The sequence below is a fragment of the Mesocricetus auratus genome, unplaced genomic scaffold (assembly GCF_017639785.1).
Source record: "Mesocricetus auratus isolate SY011 unplaced genomic scaffold, BCM_Maur_2.0 Super-Scaffold_100030, whole genome shotgun sequence".
Taxonomy (NCBI): Eukaryota; Metazoa; Chordata; class Mammalia; order Rodentia; family Cricetidae; genus Mesocricetus; species Mesocricetus auratus.
The window spans coordinates 12,857,689-12,874,705 of record NW_024429211.1 but is presented as its reverse complement, the minus strand read 5'-3'; the positions used below and the strand labels follow the sequence as shown (position 1 = coordinate 12,874,705).

Here is a 17,017-nt window from a genome sequence, read left to right as displayed (position 1 = left end):
AAAGGTGGGGACATCTGGCAGTCCTACTATTTACCCTAAACATATTAGTCAACTAAGAAGAATACCTCAGATGTTTAAAGCAGAAATAGGATGTAAAACCAAGGAAATGAAGAATTGCCTTGGCTGATGAAAGGATTGGTTTTGTGGGGCTGCAGACTATTAATCCAGGTAGTGATGACATTGTACAGCTGTGCTGTAGAGAAGAAGGCCTGAGGTCTGTGGGAGCATGAGAGAGGGACCTCCGTGTCTGTCTTAGCTGAGGAATAGAACTGGGGCGGTCAGAGCAGGGTGTTTTTACCGTGACTACTGAAGGTGACTAGACACGTACAAGGCAAACAAGGTCCTAGATTTGAGGGTGGAAATATGAAGGCCAGGGAAGAGTTCCTGGAGCAGGAACATCGTGAGCCAGTTGCAGCAAAGAGCAGAGCATATGTGTGAAGATTCCCTCCCCATATGTCTGGCCCTTCAGCTGTCAAAGTTGCCTGAGAAATGGAAGGCACTGAGCTACCCTGAGCATCTCTCCTACAGCATTAGGCAATGAAAATAATAAATGTATCTCTGCGCAGTCGGCATATGTTACGTATAAGACTAATTGCAAGGCTAAATGGAACATTCATATTGGTACCTGAAGAAAATGTAATGATGGAAGAAAGCCATTTCCTTTCTACCCAAGAAATTACATTATGGAAATTGTGCCTTCAGAATGAATTAATAGATGACTTTAAAAATCCTAATGCCCAGAAAACAAATGCATAAATTAAATATCATGAGTAAGGTTAATATTAAAGTAACGTTTGTTCAGTTTATGGGAGGAAGGAGTTCGTGGGGGGGATGGCAGTGGGTGCAGAAGGAGCCTTGAAACCTTCCAAAAGGATTGTCTACACAGCCTGAGGGAGATGAGGTGTGCTAAGTTGCCATCAGGCTGCCAGTGCTCCGTAGCCAGGGTTGTCTGTATCATTAACCCTAATCCATGGTGGCGGCCGATGTGCTGGTGGTCTCTGACCATTAGGCTGAACTGCACTGCCTGCCTGGACTGCACTCCCATCTCCCCTTCTCACAGTAAGTTTCTCACCCATCTCTGAGCTTTTTCCTTGATAGACTCCGCCAGGCTCTACCGTCAAGTTCGGGGTTGCCAAGGAGCAACTGGCACTTCCCCCAGAGAAATGTGCAGAAGTAAATCCCCCCCCCGAAAGCAGTTGCTTAGTCTTTACTACACAATGTTTCTGACAACATAAACTCCGGTGAGTACCACAACCCTGTCTCCCAGGTCTCTAGCAAGCTTCACCATCTTGTGTTCCTTCTCCTATGCTCTTGCTGTGTATGTGTTAACAGAATAACGGGCAAAGAGTGCTAGGTCCTCTGTTCTGCTGGAAATTATCGTTGACAGGCAGGATTGCAGGCTGCCTGAGGAAAGAGAAGGACGGCCATCCCCGAAACTGCTTCTGTTCGTTGGGAATGTCTTTATTTAGGGGGTCACTGTGAGCAGGCAAAGGAGCTTGCGGTGTCGTGGCTGGCAATGTGGATGTGCACGCATGGCTTATTGGTGGTACAGCTCATCCCGGTGTCTTTTATTTTCTACACGGTCTGTGACCGTCAGGAAGGGAAAGCCCGCACAGAGCACCGGTCTTTGGTTGATCACTTGGGTTAGCACATTTCTGTACTCTGGCATTCCGTGCCAAGCTGCGACTGAGCAAAGGAAAGCTCTGCCTGCCAGCTGCCATCCCAGCCTCTGACTAATCAGCATGCAGCAGACAGAGGCCTCATCTGCAGGAGGGAAATTATGTTTTGTCTTGAGGGTTATTGAATGGCCTCTCACTCTTTCTTTAGGTGAATGGATTTTAGCTCATTCTCACACGGACTTGAGAATTATTAAAAATTAGTCGGTATTCACAAAATATGAAGACAGATCTTAAGATAATTTCTCTGGGTAAGGGGAGAATTATAAATGGGAGTTCATTCATTTCCCTCTAGAAGACATATTAACACCTTGCATCAATTTCTCAAATTGGCAAGTAACGGGAGATTGGGATATAAAGTGCCTCCAATGTTCTGTAAGTGGAGGAAATTTCTCTATATGTGAATAGTTAATAAATGAGAATACTAAGGGGCTGTGCTACGTTCAGCTATCAGCTTATTCAGCACACCACAATGATAGTGTGTTCTTAGAATTTTAAATTATATTTGGGTCAACACGTACAAGTTGAGTTCAAATACCGTGAAATAGCTTATTATTTTAGTCTTATTTATTTTGACTGAGGATGCTCCACAATACTGTATTTGCACAAATAATAATGACCTAGACTCCAACAACTTTAAGTGAAACAACCAGAATTAGAACCCATGGTCTGTGGCTTTCAACTCTTAGACATCAGTGCCTCAAAAGGCTTTGTGTAAAAATGGGCCTCAGGAACCCCTCCTGACTTCCTACCTCTACGACAACCATGATCAATTCTGTTAATAGTCTCTCGCTGCTCCCTTAGAGTGTCTAAACAGTATACTTCCTAATGCATCGTTTTAGTTCCTATTTTGACAATTTGTAGATTATTCCCCCACCTTTGCTAATTTGTCTCCTAGTTACTCCTTTACATTTCTGGTAGGTCAGTATTCTGTGGTTTTGTCATTGCACCTGTGTATGTGGTGGTCATGAAGAGATTATGGGATATACAACATTGATTTTCTTGTGTTTAAGGTTCTTTGTTCTCCTTACCATTAATCAATCATCTTCTCAATTAATTTATTATGTGCCTATGATAATTTATTCTTAGGTTCCCACCCAAGGCATAGATGCCCTGTAAGACATTAGCTGTTTCATCTGAAACCCCCCACCCCAGTTTGATTGATTTCTAGGTTCACTCCATAGTTCATGTCAGGGGATCCCCTTTGCTTCTCCCTGTGGGAGGGAGCCCTGAGTTTTGGCACTGAATCTCTGCTTTTCCTTGTATTAATGTTCTAGCTTGGCAAAACACCCACTATGAGGTGCGTGGTGGGAAATTTTTGAGACTGGCTCTCTAAAATTGTTGACTGAATATTTATGGATTGCTTAGAAACCTGGAATCTCATGAGCAAAATGCAAATATTCTTAAATTAATTTAACCTCCACTTAAGACTAGTGATTAAAAAAATGACTTTATCCTGTAAACCAGCTCCCCTTTGGGATTTTTAAGGCATTATTCCAGGTGAGGGTATGATATTTCAAAACCCAGTGTATTTCTGGTTACCCTTCCTGTGCGTCCCATGTGACCCGGCGTGCTGCTCAGTTTTGATAGTCAGCTTGGCACAGCCTGGAGTCACCTGGGAACAGGTCCAGGTGGTTATTTTTCTGACTAGGCTGGCCCATGGATATGTCTGCCATGGATTATCTTGATATTCAGTTGATGTAGGAAAACTCAGGTCATTGTGGGTGGCACGATTCCTTAGAGAGCCAGTTCGGAATAGTCAGAGAGGGGACTCCATCTGGGAGGAAGCAAGCAGGCAAGGATGTGTGTTTTGTCTCTCGCTCTTGACTGTGGATGCAGTGTGACCAAGTGTTCGAGTTCCCGCCTTGACTTCCAGATCAACCTTTCCTCCCCCTGTGCTGTTTTTTTTTTGTTTGTTTTTGGTCAGGGATTTTTTTTTTTTTAATCACAGCAATGGAAATGCAACTTGAACAACCTGGTTCCATTTTCTTGCGTTCTAATACATACTTAGTGGACTGTCACTTTGAGACTCGTGAACTTTAAATGTGCAAAAGTCTTGCCTTATGACTTCGGTGAATTCTGCATTCTTGGACTTGTACATATTTGCCTTCCCTTCCTTTTACCGGCACTCTTATTCTACTGATGCCGAGTCTTGGAATTTTTGTATTTATTTGCATTTCCTTATGTGGAAATTTCTTGTGCCTTGACCTCTTCTGTGTCACAGGACTCCTTTCCTACCCATCCTTGTTTCTCAGAGCATACCACCTGGTTTCAGGACATGCTGTTTTTGTTCCACGAGTTTTCTGTCCTTCTCTTCTTCAGAAATTAGTCATGATGTGCGAAGTGGGGTCTTGAGTCTCCCTTGAAATGTTAATCTGTTGAGCTTCATCTGTTTTGGCTTCTTCTTTTTTACGTTTGAAATTTCTTATCAGTGTTTCTCCTTGGCTTTTTACTCATACTTAAGAGCTGAGCAGTGAAGCTGTAACCACTAATCTCTGAGGTACAATTTGACCATGAACTTCAGCTGGGGGCCCTTCTCTTGGAAAACACCTGATTATCAGTTCTTTATACTTGGATTTTTTTGGGTTTGTTGAAAACACTCATTACGCTGGTGCCGGAAGTGTTAGCCATTTGCCAGCACTCAATATGGCTTTCTTCTTTCCCTGAGAGTCAGTATTGAGTCTGCATCCGGTTGTGTTCAGTGTTTCCTAGCACCATCTTCTAGGCTGGTGGCACCACAGTCATGTGACAGGGTAGAATTCAGATGAACTGACCGAACATCTAATTCTTAAATAGACTTTACCCCCATCACTTCCATCTGCTAGTCCCTAGGTTTTCCTTCGTGTTGTAAACCCAATTATTTCCTTTCCTTCCTGTGCTATACTTGCTATACTTGGCATTTGGCATTCAATGTCTAAGAAGGCAGGCACAGCCTTTATCTGCTTTCTCATTTTCAGAACTTTTATCCTTTGTAATTCTCATGACCCCTGCAAATATGCAAACCTAAACACCAAAAGAAAGAAAAGAAAGATATAGGAGCTCATCGGGTCTTCGAGAAGGGGTGATTGCAAGCACGTGCCTCTAAAGGACTTTTTACCTAGATGCTTGTTTGCAGATATTTTTAGCTCTGCACAGTTATCAGAGTGCTTCTTAAAGGCTGGGAACTCTGCCACGGTGATGTGTGCGCCTGTGAGTGGGACTCCTGCTCTTCATCTCATGGCTAGGATGGGGAGGCAGAACATCGTGATACTACAGCCCTGAGGAAGGCTTTCCAATGTGGGAGAAGAATGCAAACCAGGGTCCAATGTTATGTTGAGTTATAAGGAATTGTTAATCATCTTAGCATCTTCCTTCTGTTGCTGTCAAATGATAGGGGCAGGGTCTGTGCAAAGTGTGTTAGTGTGTGATGGGGAATGTAGAGCCCACGGACTGTGCTGTTTTGGGATCAGTTTAAGACGGTATTATCAGTTGGTTCTCTGAAACATCGAATAGATCTCCAGGTCTCTCTTTGTGTGCATGTGTGTGCGTGTGTGTGTGTGTGTGTGTGTGTGTGTGTGTGTGTGTGTGTGTGTATGTGTACATATAACATTTTCTGCTAGTATCTAGGTAAGTCTTGCTATAAAGTCACCATGGACCTGGAAGCTTCCTGTGTAACTTTCTCCTTCTAATGCATGCTTTCCTTTTTAAAGTCATATCTCTTAAATCCCTTCATTTTTATTTCTGAATTCTCCCATCCTGCCCTCGGGGTATCCTGGAGATCTTAAGTTTGTCTTTGAAAACTCTAATCTCTGACCTCGGTTATTTTCCCTGTTTGCCTGTCCTTATTTTCCCTCATAAACTCAGCCAACCAACAACACTTAGTGTACCCCATAGGGCTCTCTATTTTGTCTCCATTTCAGAAAGCGCCTCTCCCCATCTGTACCTATTTGCTGCTAGTCATTCCTCATAGGTGGACTGAAGCCTGTGTCTTACACATCCTGACCAGGAACACAGGTAAAAAGTTTTATCCCTGGAAACTTTAGCATCACATTTCTACTCACATTTATTCACATATATACACACACATGCATACATATATATATATATATATATGTATGTATGTTTGCCATATATGTGTGTGAATAGATGTGAGTAGACATTCACAGACATATGTGAATATGTGTGTGTATGAATCTCTGCTCATACCTATTCACACATATATGTATACATACATACATACATACATACATATGTGTGTGTGTGTGTGTGTGATGGGGCGCTAAATGGTAATTTTTATACGTATCCAAGCCTGTCTCATTCAAACCCCTTGAAGGGCTGGGTATTGCATTTGTTTCACAACACCTTTGCTCTGATGTTAAGAGATCTGCATGCCTATCGTGTATCCACTTTTGGTTTATGATTCTCTCCCCACTGGAATGCAGGCTCTAAAAGAGGTCCCACAGTTTGGGGAAGATACAGTGGTAGGAGCTGGGAGGGTCTCAGTTGGTGAAGCTCTTGCTGTGCTGGTGTGCGGACCTTCTCTCCGGTCTCTGGCACTCGTGCAGATAGACAGTTCTGGCAATGCATCCTGAAAGCTCAGTGTTGAGGAGCTACAGAGAGACCGGAGAGTCCATGGTGCTTGCTGGATTGTCCATTTGAATTGACGAGTTTAGGGTTTACCGAGGAAGTTTTCTTTCATCTCAAAAATTAGGGTGGAGGACTAGGAAGGTATCTTCATGCCACACAAGGGTAGAGATTAGAGTTCATGTCCTAGTACGCATGTAAACGTTATGTGGGTGTGGCAGCTCAACTGTAATCACAGTGATCTTTAAGTAAGTCAGCCCCAGGGCAAACTGTCTAGCAAGACCTGCTATGTTGATGAGCTTGAGTTCAGTTCAGAAGCTCTACCTTAGTGAATAAGGTAATGAGGGGAGAGATTGAGGGAGACTCACAATATCTATCTTGGGTCTCCACGTGTACATACATCCATGTGCACATGTACCTGCTTACACAGGTATCACACACATGAGCATGTATGTACACACCACACCACACACATGTAAAAATAAATGAATAAAATATAAGGTGAAGACTTATCAAGAAAGACAATTAGACCCCTGCCTCTCATACACATATATACATAGATATGCACACAGGGACACAGAAGTCAGATGTGGCAGGCTGCTTGGCTCTGGAACCCATGTTGTTAATCATGAGTCTGCCTTCATTGTTGTGGTTGCCACTGAGTCCCAGGTTTCTATGAATGATCCTACTTTCCTCTTTATAGAACTGCGATAGTGTTGACTATCCTGTCCATGGACATGTCACCTCCCTAGATAACGATGGCCTCTTTCTGCATGTCCAGTAGTCATCTTCCTCTAAGACTTCGCATACTGAATGCCCCCTTCATTGTTGTCATCTCTCTCTCAAGATGTCTCTTGTACATCTTCTCAGAGCAGTAATTCTTGACCACACTGGCCTGATATTATTATTGTGTCACAATGGCCCAACACCACTGCACTTATTCATAAGTTTGAGATTTTAAGTGCTTGTGAATGGCTTACTTTTCCAATGAATCAGAGTCACCCCATAGTTAATCTCATGGGATACAACATTGCCTCACTTGGATCTCAATGCCAGATCCTGAATTGTTTGTGATGGAAGATTGGCCATAATTCATTGTCTCACATTTTCTGAAATATCTATGATCTGTTGCAATAAATATATGTGTCATTGATAGTTTTAGCAATTCTGACAATGGCTGAGACAGTACTCACTAAATCTATTCAAGATCAAACTAGAAAGAATTCCAGCTAAGAGGGTGAAAGGTGTAAAGAGAAGCCTTCCCGCCAGCCTGGTTCCAGAGCCGCATCAGTCCCAAATAAACACACAGGAGGCTATATTAATTATGAAGCTGTTGGCCTTGCTTGTTTCTTACTGGCTAGCTCTGACTTAAGTATTTATCCCATAATTGTTAATCTAAGTATTTCTCTTACCGGAGAACTTTCCGGGCTTCTTATCCCTATAGCAGTTACATCTTGACTCCCTGTGTTTCTCCTACCCAGAGTCCTCCTGGACTCCTAGTCCCACCTATCTTGCTTCCCTATTGGCCAACAGTGCTTTATTGACATATACACAGGACTTCCCCCATCAGAAAGGTGGGCACAAATTAATACCACTAGCTGAGAAACAGTTGGTAACTGATACCTACCGAGAGGGAAGAGTTAGTTCTCTTTAGGATGTAGTCGTGGGTAGATCTGCATTCTGTTGAAGAAGCAAGCACATTCAAAGCACTTAAATTTAAAGCTTATTCCACCCATATCCACACAACAGTGATTATACAGGTAATACCAAAGAGACTGAGTGGTTTTTAAAAAATGGAGACACAAAGTTGGTTGATGAACTGGGGCATAGGGTCAAAATGTTCAAAATAGAATGGTTGTAATTCTTGAAGAATTAATAAAGATATTAAAAATAGTTATAACAAGTCTGAAAGAGTATAGTCCATTAACCATGGATATATATGTGTGTATATGCATTTATTTTCTTGAATTTCTACATAGTTAACTAAGATGAGGGGCCTAACGAAACATGTATATGTACCTGTATCCTCATGCACAGAATGAGAGTGAGGCAACTCTTAAAACTTCCACATCGGGAGCAGAGCAATCATCCAAGTGAGGGGCTCAGACAGCCATGCTCTTTATACTACATGAAGACAACATAAAAATACAGTTTCTCTACATTTTGATGCCGAGAGTATAATTATTTTTCTTAGTCTGTGGTACTGCATGCTGCTCTTCTTATGTTACCTGGGGAGACCTGAATTGTATCTTTGATGTATAGTTCAGTATGGTTTTAATATTAGAAAAGTTTCATGTATATTTTTCCCTTAAAGTGACATAGTTTAAAAACCAATAGATAGATTTTATAGTGATTTGCTAGTACAATTTTGTTTTTTGTAACTATTTCCTGCAAAACAGTTTAGAGACCTTTGGCTTTATTTGGTTAGCTTCTTATGTGTGCACACACGTGTGCACATGTTTATGTGCATATATATGTCTATACATATATGTGTGTGTGCATGCATGTGTGTGCACACATGCATGTGTGCATTATTAACCTGAATGGGGATATCTCCTGTGAATGTCATTTGTCATCTATAATAGCAAAACAAAGTTGGGATCCTCTGCTTTCGGTTATTGTTTACAACACTATATAAATTTCTGATGAGTTGGTGACTCCTGAATCTATATCATCACCCGTGATCCCTCATCAGGGGCTGAAGACTCATTTATTAAGCCACTCACTGGGGTTCATTGTGTGGATGTCTTCCATGTTTCAGAGACATGCCTTACTGAAACTGAACTCATCACCCAATTTACCATTCTTCCAACTTTGCCCATTTTCATTGACTATATAGCTTTTCTCCAGCCTGTTAAATACATTCAGAATGATATTCTGTTTCCATAGGTCTAACCCAGTCCAAATACGGAGCTATACAACCCTGGAAGCATTGTTCTTTGTAGCTTTTTCTTCACCCTTCTCGTACCGTCTGTCAGGGTCATGTTTAGCTCAGTGTGTCTCCCATTTCAGGACGGATAAAAATTATTAAAACATATTCTGTTGGGGCATAGCTCCAGATTCATTTCATAAGTATATAGATATTATCAAGACATTGCATTTCTTACCCAGTGATTTCTTAAAATGTGTTGAAGAAGAAACCCTGAATATAACTCTGTGCCAGTGGATACATGCTATTATATATTCATGCAAACCATAAGTTGTGGGTGGCAAAGGCTTGTCAATATTTACTCATCAGTTACTAAACATGCATCATTTGCAGACAGGATTCTGACCAAGGGAAAATCTGTGCTTCCTCCCAGTTCTGCTGGGACTCTATAATTGCTGTAAACATAATTTCTAGTTTAAAAAGTTAAATCATGTGTACAACTGTCATGTAATATCTATAACACAGCATTTCATAGCCCTCCTGTCTTATAGTCTTTCTGACTCATTTTGGGATGTTCCCTAAGCCTTGTGTTCAAGGAACTTGATGTAGTTGCCATATCTACAGCTCTGCACTTAGAGTCACTTATTTTCAGTATTTTAACCAGTTAAGAGTCTCAGCAGTAATCACTATCTACTGTAAAAAAGAAGTTTCTCTGACCAAGGTTTAGATCAGTGGCACAAATCTCTGGACATAAACAAATTTAAATAGCAGTTTGTGAACACAACTGTTTATTGAAACAATACTAGGTCTCTCCTAGAGCATATGACTTTCTAAGACATAGGCTTTGGGGGATGAGATCTCTTTTCTTTGAGGATATGACTGCTGGTGTGTTGTTCCAGTGGCTGGCCCTTCACCCATGCTTATGTGGAAAGTGCTAATCAGAGTCAATAGGTTATTGATTTCTAAAAAGCAAAAACTCTCCCATAGTATTACATCCTGAGCACAGTTTCACTCTCTCCTCCCCTCCCATTCCCTCATGCCCATCCATTCCTTCTCCATTTCCCTTCATGAGACCATCCAGTGGGAGAAAAGGAGCCCCAAAAGTAGGCAAAAATACATGAAATGATTTTTAATGATATTTTCTATACTTGTAGACAGGAGCCTAGCGTAATCATCATCAGAGAGGCTCTATCCAGCAACTGATAAAAACAGACACAGAAAGCTACAGCCAAACATTAGTTTGAGCTTGGGGAATACTACAAGGGGTAGGGGTGAGGATTGTAGGATCTAGAGGGATTAAGGACACCACAAGAAAACCCACAGACTTGACCTGGGCTTGTAGGGGCTCACAGAGACTGACCAACAGTCAGAGAGCCTGTATGCATCTGAGCTAGGTCCTCTGCATATACGTTATGGTTGTGTTTCTTGGTGTTCTTGTAGGACTCCTAATAGTGGGAGTAGGGGCTGTCTCTGATGTTTTAGCCTGCTACTGATTTTTTTAAAGCACATGGAATTTTTAAGGAGATGTGTTGGAGGTTTTTGGCAGAAGCTGGAGGGAGGTTGAGGTGGTAGATATGATCAAAATACAATGTATACATGTGTTAAATTTTCAAAAAGTTAAATATTAAAAATCGTATTTGCTGAGTACAGCACATGCAGTATGATGCATGAATTTATTACCCAACTACCACCGCTCCTGGACAGCCTGTATCCGAGAATGTGGCGAGGGGATCGGGATTGATGAGACCAGTCAGTTGCGTTAAGAAAACTTTATGCTCACCAAATCGGCTTAGGAGAACTTCCCAAGAAAAACGCTTCCCTCCAGAAAAACTTCTGCCATACATACATGCACAAATCCCCAAGACATCTCTCACACATCTCCTGGCTGGTGGTTAAATCTCTGACACCAGAATCGGGAACAGCAGGGAGCAGGAAGTGGCTAGCCATCAGGAAGATCAAAGTCAGGGTGTTTCAGTGAGTGAGCCCTTATCAGGAACTTATGGCATTGGATTGTTTTCAGTAAACATGTTTTCAGTAAACATTGTCTCGCAGCTGCCTGCTCCCAGGCTGATGGAGGAGTGGGTTTCCAGCCAGGGTCTGTGGTCCCCACACCCAACCCCAGAATGTTTGTAGCTTTTAGGGCAAACATCCTATCTGTCTATGTTTCATACTAGAATAGAATGTCAAACAGAATGTAAGGGAGGAGAAAGAACTGTGACTCAAGAAAGAATCACGGGTTCAGAACTCCAGGGGATGTCATCTCTAAGGAAGAGCAAACGGACAGCCATGTTAGTGAAGATGTTGGCAGCAGCCAGCTCCTCTGTGAAGGCAATTCTGCAACCTGCTGTTCTTGGCCATTCTAGGGAAGTTGTACATGAGCTTGTGATTCCGTGGAGAAATATCTGTTTATATCACACAGTGCCTCCCCCAGCTAAGTATGGTGGAAGGCACACAGTAACTATGATTGCTGGAGATGGCATTGGGCCTGAGCTTATGGTTCATGTCAGGAGAATATTCAGATCAAATTGTGTGCCGGTAGACTTCGAGGAGGTGTGGGTGACCTCTGCATCTAAGGAGGAGGAGGTTGACAATGCTCTTACGGCCATTCGCCGGAACCGCGTTGCTCTGAAGGGCAACATTGCAACGGATTACAGACTGCCTGCCAGTTTCAAATCTTACAACAGCAAGTTTCGCCGTGCCCTTGACCTCTATGCCAGCGTTGTCCATTTCAAGACTCTTCCTGGTGTGGAGACCCGGCACAAGGGCATCGACATCCTAGTTGTTCGGGAAAACACAGAGGGAGAGTACACTAACCTGGAGCATGAGAGTGTCAAAGGCGTGGTAGAGAGCCTGAAGATTGTGACAAAGTTCAAGTCTCTGCGCATTGCTGAATACGCCTTTAATCTGGCCCAAAAGATGGGGCGCAAAAAAGTGACAGTTGTTCACAAAGCCAATATCATGAAACTGGGAGATGGGCTCTTCCTCCAGTGCTGTAAGGATGTGGCAGCTCACTACCCCCAGATCACCTTAGAGAGTATGATTATAGACAACACCACCATGCAGTTGGTATCCAGACCCCAGCAATTTGATGTCATGGTGATGCCCAATCTTTATGGCAACATTATCAACAGTATCTGCACAGGCCTGGTTGGAGGGTCAGGACTTGTACCTGGAGCCATTTATGGTGACTTATATGCAGTATTTGAGATGGGTTCAAAGGAAATTGGTAAAGATTTGGCTCACAGAAATATTGCCAATCCTGTTGCCATGCTGCTCACCAGCTGTATCATGCTGGATTACCTCAATCTTCGCCCCTATGCCACTGAGATCCGCTCTGCAGTCATGGCATCCTTAGAAAACAAAGCCATCTGCACCCCAGACGTAGGAGGTGAAGGCACTACATCAGGCATCGTGGATTACATCCTGGAACATATGAAATGTCATGGAAGCTGCTGTCGTTCAAATTTCCTCATGTCCAACAATTGACTCACCCACTCAGAAACTCCAGCCAGCTCAGCTCAGCTCAGCATGAATTGAGAGTCAGCATTGGCTCTAACTCACTGAAAGGGAAGGGGGAACGGTATTGAGCTTTCCATTAATTTTAAATGCAATAAAAATTACTCATTTGAATTAGCAAAGCTTATTGCAATATGGACAAATGGAGGAATTTCCCTGAGTGTTTATTCCAAAGTCCTCACCTTTCTGGGATATGAAATGCTGAATAAATCAGAACTCTTCATAAAGTTCTGGAGTTTCCTCAGAACCAATAAGTGATTTCTCTCTTTATCAGGGCCATTGAAATTCAGCAATCCAGCCTAAAGGGGATTCTATCTGTAGAAGTTATTAATGAGTTGATCAGTGTAATAGAGTTTGCCTACTATGTATACATTATAATAATGAAGCTGAGCTAGTACAGAAAGCTCCCACACCCAAAATATCGTCTTTTCCTTTGATGACGTTTAAGATACTTGTGTTAGGAATCCCCTGTAGCATTTCAATGGTGCTTCAGTTCCCTTCTGGACCTCTCAGTTCTCCTAGGACGGATACTCTTAAACCTCTTTCAGGTGTACTAAACAATGTGGCAGTCACATACCTCCAGAGTCACAGAGCCCCGCTGTTTTCTGCTAAATAAACAGAAATTTGGAATACCATCCACACACACTCAGTGATTCACAATTTCCTATGGTTCATTTACCAACTAGGAAAAATTGCATGTAAAAGTCAAAAGCCATGAAGTCATTTTAATACTTGCCACTATCTAATCATATTTTATTTACAGTACTGTAAAAGTTATAGTTGGGAGTAAGGCAAACAAAACTTTATTCATACCTGAAAGAAGTTCTTCCTCAAGTAGAAAATGTAAAAGTGATTATTGAAGCGCATAGTAATTTTGTCAGGAGGAATGACATGTGCATTAGATGAGATTGAAAGAAGCAGAGAGATCTGCGGTGTCTTCATGTCTCGCCTATCAGCTGTGGATACCAGCATGCTTCATTACCACACATTAAGGTTCTTTATCAGGGACCCTGAAAAGATCCCAGAGTAGCTGTCTCACTTATCCTAATGAGTGTATGTCCATAGCCAGGCTAGCTGGATGGATTTTGCATAAGGAGGACGTGATTGACAATCCTACGTAGACGTTCATGAAGAAGGCAGGCAAGCAGGCAAGTGGGAACTTAAAACAACAGGAGTATTATTGGTTGGTGTCCTACCTCTTCTTACATGATCTAGATCACAGCAGTGCCATTGTTTGGTGAACAGATAGAGGATTTGTCTTGCTGTCTCTACCTATATGCTGTAGTGACCATATGAACTAAACCATACCCCAGTCTTGATCCCTTTTCTCAACACAAGTGGTACGTAGTGATTAACACCAATTTTAAACGTGACAAGATCTAGAACCACTTAGAAGATGAAGACTTGGAAGATCCTGTGAGGGACTATCTAGATTGTTAGTCTTTGGGCGTGTCTATGATAACTGTCTAAACTGGGTACATTGAGGTGGAAAGACAAACCCTAACAAGTAAAAAGAAGAAAGTGAACCGCACATAGGCAGGCATTCATTTTTCTCTGCTTCCTGACTGCAGGAGTAATGTGACCAGCCACTTCAAGCCCCAGCAATGAAGTCTCCCCATCATGATACACTTGGAATGTATGCCAAAAGAAACCCTTACCTCTTTAAATTGTTTAGCCAAGGTGTTTTATCATGGATACAGAAGTTGGTAATACTGGGACTTTATTCAAAGCCTAGCCAGTTCAGCTGTGGATAGATGGCCACCAGTCAGCTAATGTTTAACTGTTGGGGGTGGTTATGATGTGCTTTAGCTAAAGTGTACCCCCAGGTTAAATATTCATCCCCTGACACCCTCTGTGCCAGACTCAGGGGGTGACAGCCTGCCATCCTTGACTGTCTCTCTCCACTATCATTGTTGGACTCTTCCACTTGAGTATGTCTAGGAAGCATGAGGTGAAGCCATTGTTCCTTGTTCCCTGTATCTTTAGCACGATGACAGGTACACAGAACACAGATAGTTGCATTTCCTTGAATTAATGAAACAGTGACCCTTGTTTGATACTCTTAAACATTGAGTAAATAATAATGGTGCCTATCTTGTAGCATTGATAAAACACATTGAGAGGGCCCCGATATCACTGTTGCCAGTATCTAGTAGGTTTCCAAAAATACCATCTTCATTATTGCCTATTGCATGCCATGGTGAATGATGATCATGAAGGTAAACAGATTATTATATAAGATATTATATATAGGTTAGTATTCCATACATACTTTCACCCAGGAGAGCAAACTACCTTCATTAAGAATCCCCCAATTCTCTCTCCATTTTATTTCTTTTTCCTTTTTGTATGTGTGTGTCTGCTATACATTTTTGTGTGTGCATGTTTCTGCACATGTGTGGGTGCATGTGTGTATGAACATGCAAGTGTGTGCACGGGGAGCTTCCCAGTATCCGTTTCTTCAAAGTATTCCACGTTAACTTGTGTCTACCTGTAGTTTACTTTCTTCTTTTTAGTTTACATTACTTTCTTTTCTTCCGTTTCCTACAATGTACCTGATGTGTTCTTTCAGAAACACAATAGAATCATGTCACCTCCTTAGTCTAGATCTTCCTTTCTGTGACTTCCTGTCGTCCTTAAGAGAAGACCAGCTAAGTAAACACAATTTGCTCTTGGCTGTAGGAGTGACTGAGGAATCCAGCACCACAGAGCCAGGACCTAGGGCGGGGCAGGCTCTTCATGCACACTCATCCAAAGTATGTATGGGAGGAAGCAAGTAGTGAATGGAACGTTCCAGGCACAGACAAGTGTTGAAAACTAGAAGAAGTGATTGATTGCAAAGTATTCCTGTCTAGCTTTCCCCTACAAACCTCTTCAAGACTGTTCTTTTCTGAAGAGTGCTGGGGCCCGCAGGGCAGTGAAACAGGTGCCTATGGGTAAGTTCCCTGAGTTTCTATTACTCCACTCGGTACATCATCTCACCCGTCTGTATTCATCCCATCATCTCATTTGTGTCTTTATGAGTTACTCTGCTTTGCCCTTAGTTCAGAATATAAAGAATAGCAGCATTCTCCCTAACTTCATTTTCAGCAGCTCTCTGTTCTGATCAATGGTCTTACAAATAACTGTCATTTAAATACTGGAGTTGGCATTCATCCCTAGTCTGCTTCACATAGGAGGTGTGTTGACATTGGAAAAGCTGCTTAACCTCTCTGACCTCTGGTTTATTTATTATTTTAGAAGGTCAAAGTCTACCTTCTTGGAGTTATAACAATTTCTCTGGTTGTCTATTGCTAAATGGCTTCCCAATCTAGTCATTGTCCTGGAGGTTAAAGGGAGTGCTGGGAATGACTGGGGTACCCAAGATGACTTCCTGGAAGCTCACAGTAATGACTGTGTGTCAGAATCCTCAGTTCTTTCCCTCTTCATGGCATGGCATGTAGTTTCTAAGCTGAAAGACTGAGGCTATAGATTTCTTAAGACTTAGCCTTGAAAGTGTCTCAAGACTGTTTCTTCCACATTCTTTTGATTAGAACAGCAGTAGAGATACAGCAGACCTAAGAATAAGGAAATGGTTAGAGGGTTAGGGTTAGCATTGGGGTCTGGGGGAGAGATAAGGCCTCAGGGCCCAAAGTCCAGTGGAATACAGTGTGACATGTGGACATGTTTGTAAACACTGTTGACCATAGTCATTCATTTCTGTGTCTGCTTTGTTTGCCGACAGGAACTGCTTAGCCAGAAGTTGCTCTTCTGATTCCTTCTTTACCTCCTCACCTTCTCTTACTCAGCTTTAGAATCTGTGAGTTCTGCTCCGTTATGTGCCCTGTGTCAACTCTGTCCCCATTCACTTCTTCTATGCTTTTGCCAACTACGGGTTATTTAAAGAGCCCTCTACTAACATACCAAGTTTGAACACCATCATCTCACATCTTGTCTTCCAAGAACAACTCATGTACTTGATAATAGTCTTAATATATCTCCCTGCTCCCTCATGAGCTCACCCCAGCTCCTCTTCTACCCTTCTCCTTCCCCTCCCTCCCTCCCTCCTTCCCTCCTTCCCTCCTTCCCTACCTCCCTCCTTCCCTCCCTTCCTCCCTTCGTCCCTCCCTGCCTCCCTCCCATGCTTCCAATTTGCTCAAGAGGTCTTGTCTCTCTCCCCTTCTCTTGGGGTCCATGCATGTCTCTCCTATGGTCCTCTTTGTTTCCTAGCTTCTCTGGAGGTGTGGATTGTAAGCTGGTAATTCTTAGCTCCACCCAGTAGCTGATGGAAACAGAAGCAGCGATCCATAGCTAAGCACTGAGCCGAACTCCTGGAATCCAGTTGTAGAGAGGGAGGAGTGATGAGCAAAGGGGTCAAGAACATGCTAGGGAAACCCAAAGAGACAGCTGACCT

The 17,017-nt window shown here is 42.5% G+C and overlaps 2 protein-coding genes across 4 annotated transcripts in view; both read left to right on the top strand.

Annotated features, from left to right (window-relative positions):
- Nell1 (neural EGFL like 1) overlaps positions 1 to 17,017 on the top strand; it is an 846,684-nt gene that overhangs the window by 530,991 nt on the left and 298,676 nt on the right. The gene's annotated exons all lie outside the window — the stretch shown is intronic.
- LOC101835451 (probable isocitrate dehydrogenase [NAD] gamma 2, mitochondrial) lies at positions 11,348 to 12,741 on the top strand. Its single transcript, XM_005083231.2, has one exon. It carries the CDS (start codon positions 11,362 to 11,364, stop codon positions 12,592 to 12,594), a length of 1,233 nt encoding a protein of 410 aa, XP_005083288.2. The 5' UTR covers positions 11,348 to 11,361; the 3' UTR covers positions 12,595 to 12,741.